Here is a 14,678-nt window from a genome sequence, read left to right on the forward strand (position 1 = left end):
TATGTAGATCACAGATAGTGGTATGGTGAAGCGTCCGACTTCTTGTTCGGTAGGCCCGGTCAGACCAAAGACCTGATTAGTAAAACTGGTATCCATGACTTCCCCGCTTGGCGCTCATGCATTGCTGGGGTAGCATGGAGGAGTGTTACAGGCAATATCTGTACCTTCATTGTCCAGCGGCATATGCACTCAAGGTGTGTATCAATCAATCAGGTTTATTAATATTTTCATCGTTTCAAAACATCACAAGACTGCGATACAATGAAAAGATAAGAAGGTGTCAGACACATGTGTATCATGAGTCGCTGTATGTGCCGCAGAAACAAAGGACAAAACTAAACTACGTCCTCCTTGGATATTAGCGGATAATAAATAGGTAACACAACCAATGGCGTGTTTCGGAGTAGCAACACAGGATAGTGAACCACGTGAAGTTACACGTCTAGCAGCAGTGGATATATTACTATAAACAACGGCAATATGTAGTTACTGTTATACTATTAATCATCAAGTTAGTGCAGGTGGTCGTATAGTGCTTCGTCCGGAATACTGTTGAGGTACACTTCCAACAGTATTCGTGAGAAGTTATTACTTATCTGTTGTCCGAATCCGCATGTATCGTGCGAAAGCATTTGGCACGAAAAGTTAGGACCGTGCGAATGCGAGCGATATATTTTACCTAACAAATAGCTAGTGTTGCATCTTTCGAGATTTCCGTTCACGCATAATATGTGAGTAGGACTGACAGAGCAGATCGATCTATTACTTCGTTGTGTTATTGGATAGGAAATTGCTAGCGAGGCTTTAGCCTGCTAAATATGTCATTTGTGGTAGGATAAACCCGGACCAGATGCATAAATTTAGTTATGAAACCATGCATGACGTCGGCTTTGCGACATGCTAAAGTAAAAAGTGGTTTATTTCGGTACTCAAGGCGCACCTTCATTCATTATACTAACTCTCATTCAGCAGTGGCTTTTGGGATGGGTGAGGTGGGTGGTCGCCCGGGGGCCCCTGGTCGAAGCCCCACCCCCGCCCCCCCCCCCCCTTTGGTTTTAGCGCTTTTTTCAAGGTTTGTAGCGAATATAGACGTGGAAATCAGATGACTGCGTTCGGATGAGTCAATCATAAAATCTCCGCATTTGTTATAAAAGTCCCATATGATGACAATTATCAAGTCTCTGCATGCCTGTAAAGTTGGTAGGCGAAAGGGGGGGGGGTCTGGGGGCGATTATATACTTATAGCCCCCCCCCCCATCGTAGGGCCTCCACTGCTCTCATTGTATGATTTATCGAATCTAAATGAAAGTAAAATTATGTGAACGAAAGTGGTGTCGCTTGACTTTTCACAGCAATACATTTTAAGCGGATAAGAAAGGTTTATTCTGCAATATCGGTGTTTTGATTACGACATTTGATTGTCGTAGACCTAGACCACGCAGATCACAGGGTTATTATTTTAACTACTTGCGGAATATCCGGGTTATAGGATAGTTTTGCTATCAGATGATCATAAAGCGTTTTGAATAATATATACCAGTATGTAAAAGCATTGCAAATATAACTATATATATAACTAACCTACATAGGTGGCCAATAACAAAGTAATTCTACTTTTTTTTAAGTACTCCAAGTATGTTTGCCTATTTGCGCTACTTCTTCAAGTGGTTGTGATTTTAGACTACTTCTACTGCTGCTGGAGTAGTAATTTACAACGTTGCTTTCTCTTCTACTTGAGTACCAACGATGACTACTTTGACCACCTCTGCTAACCTACAGCTGCCACAGGTTTCGTATCTTGTCCCTCGCTGCCTGACCTCCATGAGCGATACGAATGGTTTCTTGATACTACACACTGTAATTTCGCAAAAAATATACTCGGTCATCGTGATGCATGGTGCCGCCTGCGGCAGCTCAGTAGAATGGTGAAAGTGGCGGCGGCATCCAGTGCCAGCGTGATAAGAGATTGCATAACGCTACTGTCGAAGTTCCTTATTTGTATTTCCATCTTGGCAAGTTAGTGGTTGTTTCTGATGAAATAAGCATTCCAAGGTTGTTCATTGTAATTATATGCCTTTCATTTTCACGATATTACCACTAGTGTATCTATTCGTAATATCTATATGCTTATTTAACCCGGAAAGACCGAATGCTGATGCAGCGTTTCAATGAGGCTCCGTCGTAGTGAAATGAAATTTCTATATTATTGCAAAGATCGACAATGTAGTATTTAAATAGTCTGATAGCTGCATGTATATGTCCGGTATTAAATTTAACTAATACTGTAAGTTCCCGTTTCCATGAACAATCTGACTGGAAATCGGGAACTATTGTCTTGATACACGTCATTTAGATATTGTCCGTGAGTATTTGCAGATAACAATCTGATGTCTCTCAGTGGCGCAACCAGAAGTTTGTAAGGAATGCCAGCCCTGTACGAATTAAATACCTTAAACACTCGAACAAATGTAATGGATAAGACTCCTAGGAGACAGCAAAAAAACTTGCCACCAAAATGAAAATGTTGAGTGGATCTAGGTGGATTGAAATTTGATGTTGCAACGAATCTTGAATCAAGAATATGTATGTAATGTATATATATACATTGTACCAATTGTCTCGTATATTTATTCACACAAATTATGAAATTTTCTTCATTGGATTTTCAGTGTTCCTAGCGTCCGTATTATTGAATTATTATTAGTTTTTAGCACAGTATGTTATTGCCAGCATTTAGCAATGTATAGCGTGCAAAACTAGCTATTTAGGCACTATTGTCGTAGATTAGATCTATGCTAGTGAGTAACAACTATGTTACTAGACTGACTCTGACAGGTCTGCACGTAGAATAGTTATTGGTAATTTGGATAGAAACTTGATTGGCAATAGATATTCGAATCATATTTCATCCTTTCATCAATGCTCAACTTGCTGAAAGACATGTTATGCCTTCCTATTATTTGTACTTGATACATTGGGAATCTAGGCCCAGGTGCGGCAGTATTATTGTTCTAAAGTTCATTTCACTTTGATATTCTATTGTGGCAGTAATAACTATAAGCCATTGATTTATCATATTTTACATACCTATGATACATTCACTTCCTAATATATATGTGATTAGTGATTCCTTATATAATTTTTTATTCTAATTGACTTCTCGGCTTCACAATGACCTAAATCGTATTGCAGTGAACATGATGTTGTATAAAAAAAACATGGCTTATCTAGTTCTCTGTAACTAACAGTTTTTGTTATATCCACGACATTGCAGTATATACGCACTGTTACAGTTTGTAGGCTTCATAGAATTGGATCGCGTTTTAATTGTGCGACGATGCTGTGACACCCTACCACACCAAGCTTGGGAACTATTTGAAATGTACCAGACATTTGATTATCGGAAATCCGGATAACTACATCTGCAATTTTACCTGTCACGTCAATCACTGGACAAAAATTGGAGAACTATTATGGAAAAGGATGACTATGATTATGACTCTTTGCCATACGAATGGCCAGTACGAACTCACATGCTCGCAGGAGCCGCTGCGGGAATATTAGAACATTCAGTAATGTATCCTGTAGATTGCGTCAAGGTAATGTTTAATAATGTCTGACCAAATGTTGCATTATCGCATGGTCAATAATGGATGTCTGTCCTATTATGCTGGCACAGGTAAGGCTTGCTGAAATGCCTCAGCTATCTTGTAACATAGTCAGATTGATGCAATGACAATGTTTGTCTTGTCTGGTTGTGTTGCAGCTTCTAGAAATAACGTATTATTTACGATGTATAAATGTTTGTAGCTTTGAACGTTTTTATGGCCATTCACCTCTCATTTCAATATCTCTTAAATTAATATTAATCAATGGGGTTTTCCCACAGTTGCCTTTAAAGTCAGCAGACATTTGTTGTCTCTTAAATGACTAGGTAAATATAAATGTCATTACCTGAAAATGCGGAAGTTTTTTCTCTACCTGTTTACGGTGTTGGGATATAAATCTTGCCGCTAATTTAAGTTCTACTGCTGATCGGTTGCTGTTGAAATGATTGTTATTTCACTTGCCGATTATCGAAATCTGATTATGAGTCATATGCCCAGAACGAATCGTGTTATACTGCGACATAAGTGATTAAAATTGTCGTCATTCCTTTCAGACACGAATGCAAAGCATCGAAATGGTCCGTTACAGGGGTATTATTCATGCAATGTCGACGATACAGCAGAAGGAGGGATTCAGACGACTTTTTAGGGGGATGGGTGCAATGGTCGCAGGTGCTGGTCCGGCACACGCTATGTACTTTGCCGGATACGAGAAGCTCAAATATAATTTTACGTTATACGCCAACGATGGCGTAAAGAACTCAAGTTTAGCAAATGGTGAGATTGTCTTCGGAGATTTTAAATGTGGTTTCATTTATTATTGGTTGATTTTTGTAGGGGTAGCCGGTGGTTTCGCCACAATTCTTCATGATATGGTAATGAATCCAGCGGAAGGTACGTGATTTTGTTCGAACTGTTCCATCGGCATCGACGTGATTCCAGTTTGTTTGCAGTCGTGAAACAACGGATGCAAATGTATGGATCTAGACACGAATCCATACTCAGATGCATCCAGTCCACACACCAGACCGAAGGAATCCGTGCTTTTTATCGATCTTTCCCGACACAGCTTATCATGAACGTACCGTTTCAAGCCGTGCATTTCGTGATCTACGAGGCGACCCAAGAACGCTTTAATCCTGACCGTGTCTATAACCCTGTCACCCACGTAGCGAGCGGAGCAATGGCGGGTGCGTGTGCGGCCTTTATCACTAACCCTTTGGACGTTTGTCGTACTTTGTTAAACACGCAAGAGTTAAGCGATAGAGACTTGCGGGTTAAGGGTCTGCGGCAAGCGGCGTTGGTGATATATCGCACCGATGGACTCAGCACTTTTTTTCGTGGCGTGACAGCCAGGGTTTTATACCAGATGCCTTCTACTGCTATCTCGTGGTCGGTGTATGAATTGTTCAAATACCTTTTACGCCCCGCGATCGAGTCGAAACGGGAGCTTTACGTCACTAATCAGCAAAGAAACACCCCACCAGTGTGCTCGTCTCCGTCGATACCTGAACCTGTCATCTCGTCTACAGTATCATGCAAAAACACCGCCCCGTGAAGAACACTCTAATCATCTTCCCGTTCGTGCCAAATCATTATGATCGAAGGTTGAATCGACGATCCCTCGCGCAATATCTTCCATGTAGCAACCTCACCGAAATACGAAGAGTAGCGCACTTGACGGGCTGGCGCTCGGCTCGTGTGCAAAAACCGCTAACCAATCCTGTCGCTTGCAACAAAACTGTGGTTATACATCGCCGTCTAGTTCATCCCAATCGATATTTATAAGAGAATGCCATGCGAATAGTGTCATCGAAATATATCTTTTTAATTGTGGCATTCTGTGCGTGTTGTCGATGTGGACTTGATCGGGGAAATTGTAGTCGTCGTAATGGTGGAAGATGTCCGTTTTACGCTGAAGTGGTCTGTTTATAACAAAGTAGGGCGGGAGTCTTCATTTGTCACCTGCAAGGAATGCTTTGAATTCAGTCATGCGGCGGGCTCTTTAGTATATTGCCTGCCCGGCGAGAACGCTGATTCATCAAAATAAAGTAACAATGCGCTTCGCGAGCTCTGGCTGTGTGTAAATATTAGCAGTGCCGCGCCTTCATGAGACGATTCGGCGAGAGCGTGGATGAACAGATACTCGCGCCGTGACCTACGCAATCTGAGCTATCGGCGCCCCACCATAATGTCTCGGCGAGTATACACACAATTCTGACTTTGCAGTCGCAAACAGTATATGCAGCGCCCGTCACCAGTTGAGATTGGGAATATAACTGGGCTAAAGCGAGTGTCAAACTGATTGGATTTCTCTTCGATTGCGAACAACACAAAGTTCTAAATATGTCGGCCTACCTGTAATGCACTTCAGCGAACACGATTTCGTACCACATCGTCATTGTGATAATTCTGCGTGTCGGTGCCATATGGGCTAACGCTTTAGGATAAACTCGTTCCTCAAATAATATTTGAGATACTTCGCATGAGTGATTCGTTCACGTGTTATTTAGTGCATAGGTGGTCACTGGTCAGTAACGAATTATTACACTTTCTACGACGACTCCGAGCACTCAAATAGGTTAATCTACTTGACTACTTACCCCGGTGTTTTAGAGTACTTAAGCAGTTTTTGTTCCCAATCTACTAATTTTATGGGTTTTACCAAGTAGGAAGTAGCCTACTATGTGCGCAGATTTACATTGCTTTTATTGATGCAATTGCAAGACGAAGCCCTCGCATGTCATTAACATAGCGTAATTTCGAAAACCGAACTTTCTGGGAACCATTAGTGCATCGCAATTTGGGAATTTGTCACAAATTAATTCTTTGATGCTTCTTCCTGATCTACTTGCTCAGTTTACTTGAATAATTTCAATTTCATCATTTCAATACACCACAAGACTGCGATACAATGAAAGATAGGAAGGTGTCGAAACGACTTGGACTAGTCTACGAAATCAGACACCCACCTGTCCTTATGTTTCCCACTACGACTTCAAGTAGTTTAAGCATCTCTTGAATATCGCTGATTTCATTTGTGATGGAATAGCAGTTTGTGACATTACTTGTATTTGGGTATCATCAATAACTACTTTCACCGTCTGCAGGCCAGTACAATGATTGAAACTGCCTTGATACTATTCGCGGGATCAGATTTCTATAAAATTCTACGAACCGATATAGCGAGAGAGATCTTCTAATCAAGAAGAGTTCACACAAATCAAACTATGTATAGTACAATGTCTCACACTTGAATTTGGATGGAGTTCTTGTTGGAACTACGTAGGTAGGACTACTTGAGTGGTAATCGCGGGCCTTCATTTTCAATTTGCGCTTGAAGTAGTTTGATATCGATGTCTTGGAAATTACTTGTAATTAATTAGTTTTTACTGCGTTTCCTTCAATAGAGTGCCAACGCTATTTCTCAATGAGCGTGCTTGCCTCTTTTAATACGTTTGCCATATGAGCTGCTAGGTTGGGAATAAACTGAACGCACCAAGTGGTTTCCTCTCATTCCTATCTTTTCATTGTGTCTCGATCGATACGATTGTTGATATACATTATACAATGTTCTTTCCAAGTCTGTACTGATAGTTGCTGACGATTACTCCTGACGAGTGTCAGCCGAAAATATTCGTGTTCATTTCAATATGCAAATATTCTGTTCAATTGTATCACAAATTTGTGATGATTGATCTGATGAAATGCTCATTGAACTGAACTACGGCATAATTTTAAATGAAACAAGACTGTGAAACATTCTTTATTGCGCCGTGTTTATTATAGTACGAGTCACGACCAAACAGTTTGGAAAGCCCTTTCAGATACAATGAGCTCTCTCCCACGGGACCCAGGAAAAGAAAATATCATGCAAAGAAAATGCGTTTCACGCTGATTATGTGGTATCTGCAATCAGGGTTGTAACCAAGTCACAAGGCTCCGAGTCACAAGTCGATTTCACTTATCTTGTTTTGACTCGAGTCAAGTCGAGTCATTTTCAATTCACCACCGAGTCAAGCCCGAATCAAAAGCGCACAAGTACAACACACGCGCGTCCACGTCGTCCAAATATCATATGATCGACCGAAAAGATCATCGCTCTATCAAATATGCAGGGTTGTAATGACTCGAGTCATGACTCGACTCGAGTCAGACTCGAGTCACGATTTTCGGATGACTCGACTCGACTCGAGTCATTTTCTCAAAATACGGAAATGACTCGACTCGACTCGAGTCAATCTGTGTATTGACTCGACTTGGACTCGAGTCATTGCGCATGACTCGAAGCAAGTCATTGACTCGAGATTCAGACGGCCAAGACCTACATTTCATTGTAATTTCGAAGCCAACACACTATTGGGATTTCGTTTGTTGGTACTGGTGCTTGGAAATGCGACCAGAAACTGCTGAAAGTGAGGAAAATTGATATATTATAAATGCGAACCATTCAATATCACCAAACAGAGTTAAGAAAGTGGGTTTAGGAAGACTTCAACTAGAAACTGAGCAGTCAACACAATGACTTGGACTCGGACTCGAGTCATAATACCATGACTCGGACTCGATCCTCTGTTCGCTGACTTGGACTCGGACTTGACTCGGTGGGAATTGAAAATGACTCGACTTGACTCGAGTCAGAAATATAAAAGTGAGATTGACTTGTGACTCGGAGCCTTGTGACTTGGTTACAACCCTGCAAATATGCCGGACCTGATGTGTGGAACAGTATCCCGCCGGCCATCCGACAGTCGACGAGCATGTCCACATTCAAGTCGAAATACAAGCAATTCCTAATAAATAAATACAGTCCATCCTCAAAACTACCGGACCAAGACTGACCTATCGATCTCGCTTCCCATGACATGCCGCCCTATTTCTTGTCGCTTTCTTTTTCTATACTATCTTCTTTACTTTCATTCAGTGTGCATGCCGCCTCTTTACATCGCCTAGGCCAAGGTGGGTGTCCGATTCCATAGACAACTCCTAGTCGCTTCGACATCTTCCTTTCTCTTCATTGTATCGCATTTTTGTGGTGTATTGAACTGATAAAATTGCTAATAAACCAATGATGATGATGATGATGATGAGTCCAAGTCATCGAGCATATAGGGTCAAGTCCAAGTCATGGTATCATGACTCGAGTCCGAGTCCAATTGACTGCTCAGTCTCCAGGTAAGGTCTTGTTTAACTCTCTTCATATAACTCTATTTGGTGATATCGAATGTTTCGCATTTATAATATACTAATTTTCCTCACTTTTAGCAGTTTATGGTTGCATTTTCAAGTACCAGTACCAATCAGACGAAATCTCAGTAGGATGGTTACTTTACAATTCTTCGAAATTACAATGAAATGTCGGTCTTGGCCGTCTGAGTCTCGAGTCAATGACTTGGTCCGAGCCACGCGCAATGACTCGAGTCCAAGTCGAGTCATTCCGTATTTTGAAAAAAGGACTCAAGTCAAGTCCAGTCATCAGAAAATCGTGACTCGAGTCGAGTCATGACTCGATTCATTACAACCCTGTCTGCATGGCGCGACAAAATGTACTTTGAAATATTGGCCCCCATTTGGGAAATATATGTTTTCCTGTATCCTGCCTGTTTGTCATAAAGTATAGAGCCGGCCCGATTGTCGGTTTGCCGATAATACCGAGTCGATATCACACTTTGAAAGAATTCATTATCGGTATCGGCCATTGGAGGTGAAAAAATATTGGCAATTTTCGTGGCGCCGCAGCATGGTGGTGGAAGTCAGAAAACTATAATCCTTGACCGCTAAACTGGCAATATTGCAGTATTTCATGTAGCTTTTGTGGAAGCGAGTATGGTGCAGTTATTGGTTAAGCGCCAGCGTCGCGATACCAATGGTAGTGCTTCGAATCCCGGTTCGGACTAACTTCTACGTGTCGGAGGTTATGGGCTGCTCATCGCCGACCTCACTGCACTCGCAGTGACTGAAAAAGCCCAATCACGGAGAGCCGAGCTGGAAGTCGGCAGCATGAAGAGCGCATGACAGAGACTGCCTGATTTTAGAGTGCCAGAAAATGAAAGACACGACGAAATGCATTCATTGTACTGAACCAAATCGTGATGTCGTGGAGGACAAAGCCTTCAACAGACTATAAAAGCACCACTGTTGTGCATGAAAATAATAAAAATAGCTTCCACTAGCAAGGTGTCCAGATGCAGCCTTTCTACTCTATTTCATGTTAGAGTATGACAATGTCAGTAAAGCTGTTGAAATAAATGCTCTGTAGTTATGCGTCTTTCAAGCTAGTTTCCACCTTATTTGAATATCGGCAGAATCTAGGCCTACCCTACCGGTGTTCTCGAGGAAGTGATCGGTATCGACCCAAAAATCCAATATCGCTCGGGCTCACTTCGTGATCGCTGATTCCAGTGCGGTAAAGCGCTTCATTTTCGACTTATTTGGGACATGGCATTCTAATGAAATTATTTATTCTAATGAAATCAGCGTCTCAGCGTCTTATTTTTTCATTATAGCAATCAAAACTTGATCATAGGCGCCCGTCGAAAGGCAGAAATACGCGGAAGAATCGTCCCTAGGCGTCGCGGAGCGGTGATGTTATTCACCATCGACAAATTCGATTTACAAAAATGCCTAACATTCCAAATTACATTTTTGTGGCATGTACTGGTCCGAAATTATAGCCACATTTTGCGTGCAGCGATTTGTTTTAGACAACCTGATGACAGTGATAACAGATAACCTGACAACCGAGAAACGACTCAATAAATACCAGCTGGCAGTGGCGGCTCGTGACAATATCGGGTGGTGGGGCAAGGACTGCAAGCGACTTTTTATCAAGATGACGTCACAATGACGTTTTCCAACGTAAACAAGTAACTTATTGATGTTACGGTAACATGAATTTCCCGACAACAGTGATTTTAACGTGTGTGTGCCACGAGAGGTCTGCCGGTGAGCTGTGATTTGAAGTGTGGTAACTGCGTAAACGGCGTACGGAACAAAGATTCAACGCGGTTCATGTTCGCACTAGACCTGACTAATTATCTGCAGAAATGGAAATGACTATAACTCGAGAGATTGCGTAAGCCTAATTGGAACGGTCAACGAGTTCGGACACATACCCAATTGTTATCTCATACATTGGGCCTGTCATATTGAATCCAAAACATCATTCTGAAGAACCAAGAATAGCAGTCTCGGAAACTCGGTCTCGGTACAGCATAGGAGATTTTGGCCTTGAAACTGGAGACTGTAACACGACACATATAGTTTTATTACTGTCTATAGGTCTGCTGCGAAATCGCCTTTGGAAAATATATTACCGAATATATACGTGGGTGAAAGCCGTACACTGTTACATGACATCATCGAGATGTAGCCTCATGGCCCTTTTCGGTATGGTACACTGTCAAAATAATGCAAACAGACCGAATTTTGCGTAGGAATTTACTGAGGAATAGGCTGATCAAGTGATCAGCTGTTAGCCGACATCGAAAACGAAATAGCTATATCGCGCTTGACAGGGGGTTGTAAGCAAATGGCTTGAAGGCCACAATTTCACGGTGAAATTGACATTGGAGAATATAATATCAAAGTAAATCTTTGAATGCAAATGAGAATGATATCATCATCTCGTCACCTATCTCAGTATGGAACACAGTTAACGTTACCACAGATACACCGGCTTTTGCGCGAAATCCGCAATGCGTTGTAGGCTAAAGTGTCAGATCTGAGCACATCTCTACCATATTCGACCTTGATAACGAAATTACTGCCCTAATCATCGAGTGTCAACCTTGAGACTTGGCACAGCGTTCGATACTAAAATCAAAACACACCGTGCAAAATCTCATGACAGATTTAGGTAAGGAGCATCGTTAAAATCAATAGAGACCAATACCGGCTTTGCGTAAAATCTGTTAGCGATAAATGACGAGTCAGCTCTCACTCGACTTAGGAAACGAAATTACCACTAACATAGTTCAGTGACAAACTTAAAACTTGGTACAGCGTTCGATACTAACATTAAGACTTACCGTGCCAAATGTCATAACCGATCTCAGTATTGAACATCGTCAAAATCAATGGATACCAATACCGGCTTTCGAGTAAAATCTGTTTGCGATACATGACGGATCAGCACACACTCAACTTCGGAAACGGATTTACTACCCTAAACTTTAAGTAGAAACCCTGAAACTTGGGGCAATGTTAAATACCACCATCACGACATGACATACCAAGTTTCAAGAGTTTTCATGGTGTGAAACACCATCAAAATCGACCTATACCAGCCAAGGTCGACTAAACGCATATGACGGTAACCGAGTTCAGATATAGATATGATTGTTACATCACACCTTAGGGGCACAGATCTATTGAGCCCCGGTTGCTCGGTAATTTTATGAATAGGAGAGAGTAAATCACCGTTTCTTTATTGTGCGCGGCTTTGAGAGAATAGACAGTCAAAGCTTGTTATGAGCGCAACCGGGGCAAGCCCCGGCTAGGCATTCGCAAAGCGAAAACACAGAAGAGGATTCGATTTTCGCAGAGACTTCGCTATATATGGGCATTTACAAGCGAAAGGACAAGAAGAATACGATTTTCGCTGTGATTTCGGTATATATAGATTGTTGTGCGTCTATAAATGGTAAAGAATTGTTATTGAACAGAATTTTAGGTGGGGCAATGCCCCAGTTGCCCTATAGGACGAGCCGCCACTGCCAGCTGGTATGTTCGAAAACAAACGGGAATTCTGTTTTGTGACCAATCAACCTGTCAAATATTTCATATCAGAATACAATAAGAATGGGAAACATTAAATACCACACAATGAGATCATCTGAAATAGACAGACATTTGAGAGGCCTGTTCGATAAGTAGTAAAATATGCCAGACCGATACTCATCGCATGTGGGACGTCTGGGTGCAGGCCGTATTGGGCATCTCATAGCTGTTTACAAATATAACCTTCTAATATCATTGCGAATCGCCTGTGAAACGCGGTCAGAAACGAAAATTGAGTTTTGACCCGAAAAATTCCTCGGCAATATCAATGATATCATGTCACACAACTGTCTTAGTGATCCTACCAATAATAATAACTGATTGTTTGAAAATATAACAGTATTCGAGTAGAATTGTTACGTTCTGTTTGACGATGCTTAACATTTCATTCATGTTCCTTCAGGTAATATAGTTACAAAAGCAGTCACAAAAACAACAATTGACATATATTTTTCAAATTCAGTCGATGATGAGTAGACCTACGCTGCGGTTATCCTTTTCTAATAAGGAATGATGATCATTTTAAAGAGTTCATGACGAAATAGCCTGCCACGCAGTGGTGGACCTGCAATTGGGGGCCCCATGGGTCCTGGGCGAGATTGGAGGGCTTTTATAAGTAGGTATAATCGCAGCTTCTGGGAGGCTCCGCCACCCAGACACCCCTTTCGCATCTATTATTAGTTATTACCAACTTCAGATTAGTGCGCCGTATGAAAACGGAATTACGTAATGTGCAGGGTTTACCAAACACGTCCTCTTTTTTGACTTTTTTGAAAATGTACATGGAAATTGAACCGAGATATAGGAAATCAGCGCTCAAATATAACGGTCCGGCGGGCTTTCCGGGACTTGTCTTATTAGTCAGCCAACGGAAAATTTCATAGAAAGTCGGTATTTCGGGAGTTGAGCCAGAAAGTAGTCAACCAACCACAAAATCGGGAAAATTTACCATTTTTTCCCGGATTTTTACTCCAGCATTAGAAGTCTGAAATTTTTCAAAAAGTGTCATCTTTTCAGATTCCCCGACACTATAACTTGGCTTCAAAGGAGGCCAAAATCTTGAATTGCTCCAGCTCCTGATCGTTCTTTTATCATACATTGTCAAATGTAAAAGAGGTGACCCTGTTATCTATATAGCTCATGCCTTCATGTTGAATATGTATGGCATGTAGCGTGAAATAATAGAATTGCGATACAACTGCTGCAGGCTAATTAGACCACACTAATCCGGAAAGCTATCGACTGACATAAGTAATACGCCGGCACACCACCTCAAGGTTTGAGCCACGCGCGCTGGATTCGGCCAGATCTAGGGCTGTATTTAAAACAAAAATCAATTAAAAACAACCATGTTTAAAACTAGGCCTTAATTTAAAACGTGTTTTTTATTTTTATTTTTTCATTATATTTTAAAGCCATGACGTCACAAATATTCAATTGTGACGCCATAATGGTCGGACATTGACAATTGAAAATATAGGGTGAATTTGAATATAGCTCCTTTGACTAAATAGCTTATCTACACTATAACTGTTGAACCGACTATTTTGAGGGTTGTAACCATCTCATATCGATATACCTCGGCTAAATCGGGTGGTAATTATCCGTAGGCTCATACAACATGTCTTTTGGAAAGTATTTACACAATATAATTGCATAATTTTACAACACAATTCGTTTTTTTAAAAAGGCGTTTGTTTAAAACGCTGTTTAGAACATTTTTTGAACGAAGTGTTTTAAAGCACCGTTTGTTTTATACAGAGGTGGTGAGTAACGAAGTACTTCTACTTTTTTGAAGTACTCCAGTAGTTTTCCTCTACTTCTGGTACTTACTCAAGTAGATCTGATTTTTTTTTACTTCTACTTCGTAATATTTTGTGATCTACTTACTTACTTTTCGCTATTTTCAGTTTTTCAAGTAGAAGCAGTTCAATCTTCCAATCAGGAATATAGGCTGAGGAATTTCGGGGCTGTTTTCACGAAGTATCAACATTTAATTTTCATAAAAGTTGAGTAAAGCCCAGAATTTTCGTCGCGCTTCGCGCGCAGTGCGTTGGGAGTGACCAGCAGTATGATTTCACGAAAGCATCGATGAATATAATTTAGATAGCGGGTTGGCGTGGTTCCCTTCACACCACATTGTCGCCCATCACCCATATGAAATAATTCATCACAGTATGGCTCAACATAACGTTCGAAACTGATGTTTCGCAATCTGTATTTACTTGTCATCTCGTAATCTATAGCATGACCATGCCGCGTCCTAACCTGGAAAAGTTGACTCTGACT

General features: G+C 41.2%; 1 protein-coding gene across 1 annotated transcript; it reads left to right on the plus strand.

Moving 5' to 3' along the window:
* The first annotated feature begins 3,250 nt into the window (after nucleotides 1–3,250).
* Nucleotides 3,251–5,447, plus strand: LOC145454339 (mitoferrin-1-like). The gene is made up of 4 exons (XM_080332331.1): nucleotides 3,251–3,599; nucleotides 4,163–4,385; nucleotides 4,446–4,502; nucleotides 4,562–5,447. The coding sequence occupies exons 1-4, from the start codon at nucleotides 3,474–3,476 to the stop codon at nucleotides 5,164–5,166; spliced, it is 1,011 nt and encodes a 336-aa protein (XP_080188457.1). The 5' UTR covers nucleotides 3,251–3,473; the 3' UTR covers nucleotides 5,167–5,447.
* Nucleotides 5,448–14,678: the final 9,231 nt, after the last annotated feature.

This window comes from Botryllus schlosseri, chromosome 13, assembly GCF_051294905.1.
Source record: "Botryllus schlosseri isolate E-star chromosome 13, Bs_hap1, whole genome shotgun sequence".
Taxonomy (NCBI): domain Eukaryota; kingdom Metazoa; phylum Chordata; class Ascidiacea; order Stolidobranchia; family Styelidae; genus Botryllus; species Botryllus schlosseri.

What these genes read in the sequence shown, in the direction of transcription:
- LOC145454339 (XM_080332331.1), top strand. Translation starts at nt 3,474, where the DNA reads ATGGAAAAGGATGACTATGATTATGACTCTTTGCCATACGAATGGCCA. An exon ending in GAACTCAAGTTTAGCAAATG is followed by an intron (nt 4,386 to 4,445) that starts GTGAGATTGTCT and finishes TGATTTTTGTAG; the next exon opens with GGGTAGCCGGTGGTTTCGCC. An exon ending in GGTAATGAATCCAGCGGAAG is followed by an intron (nt 4,503 to 4,561) that starts GTACGTGATTTT and finishes GTTTGTTTGCAG; the next exon opens with TCGTGAAACAACGGATGCAA.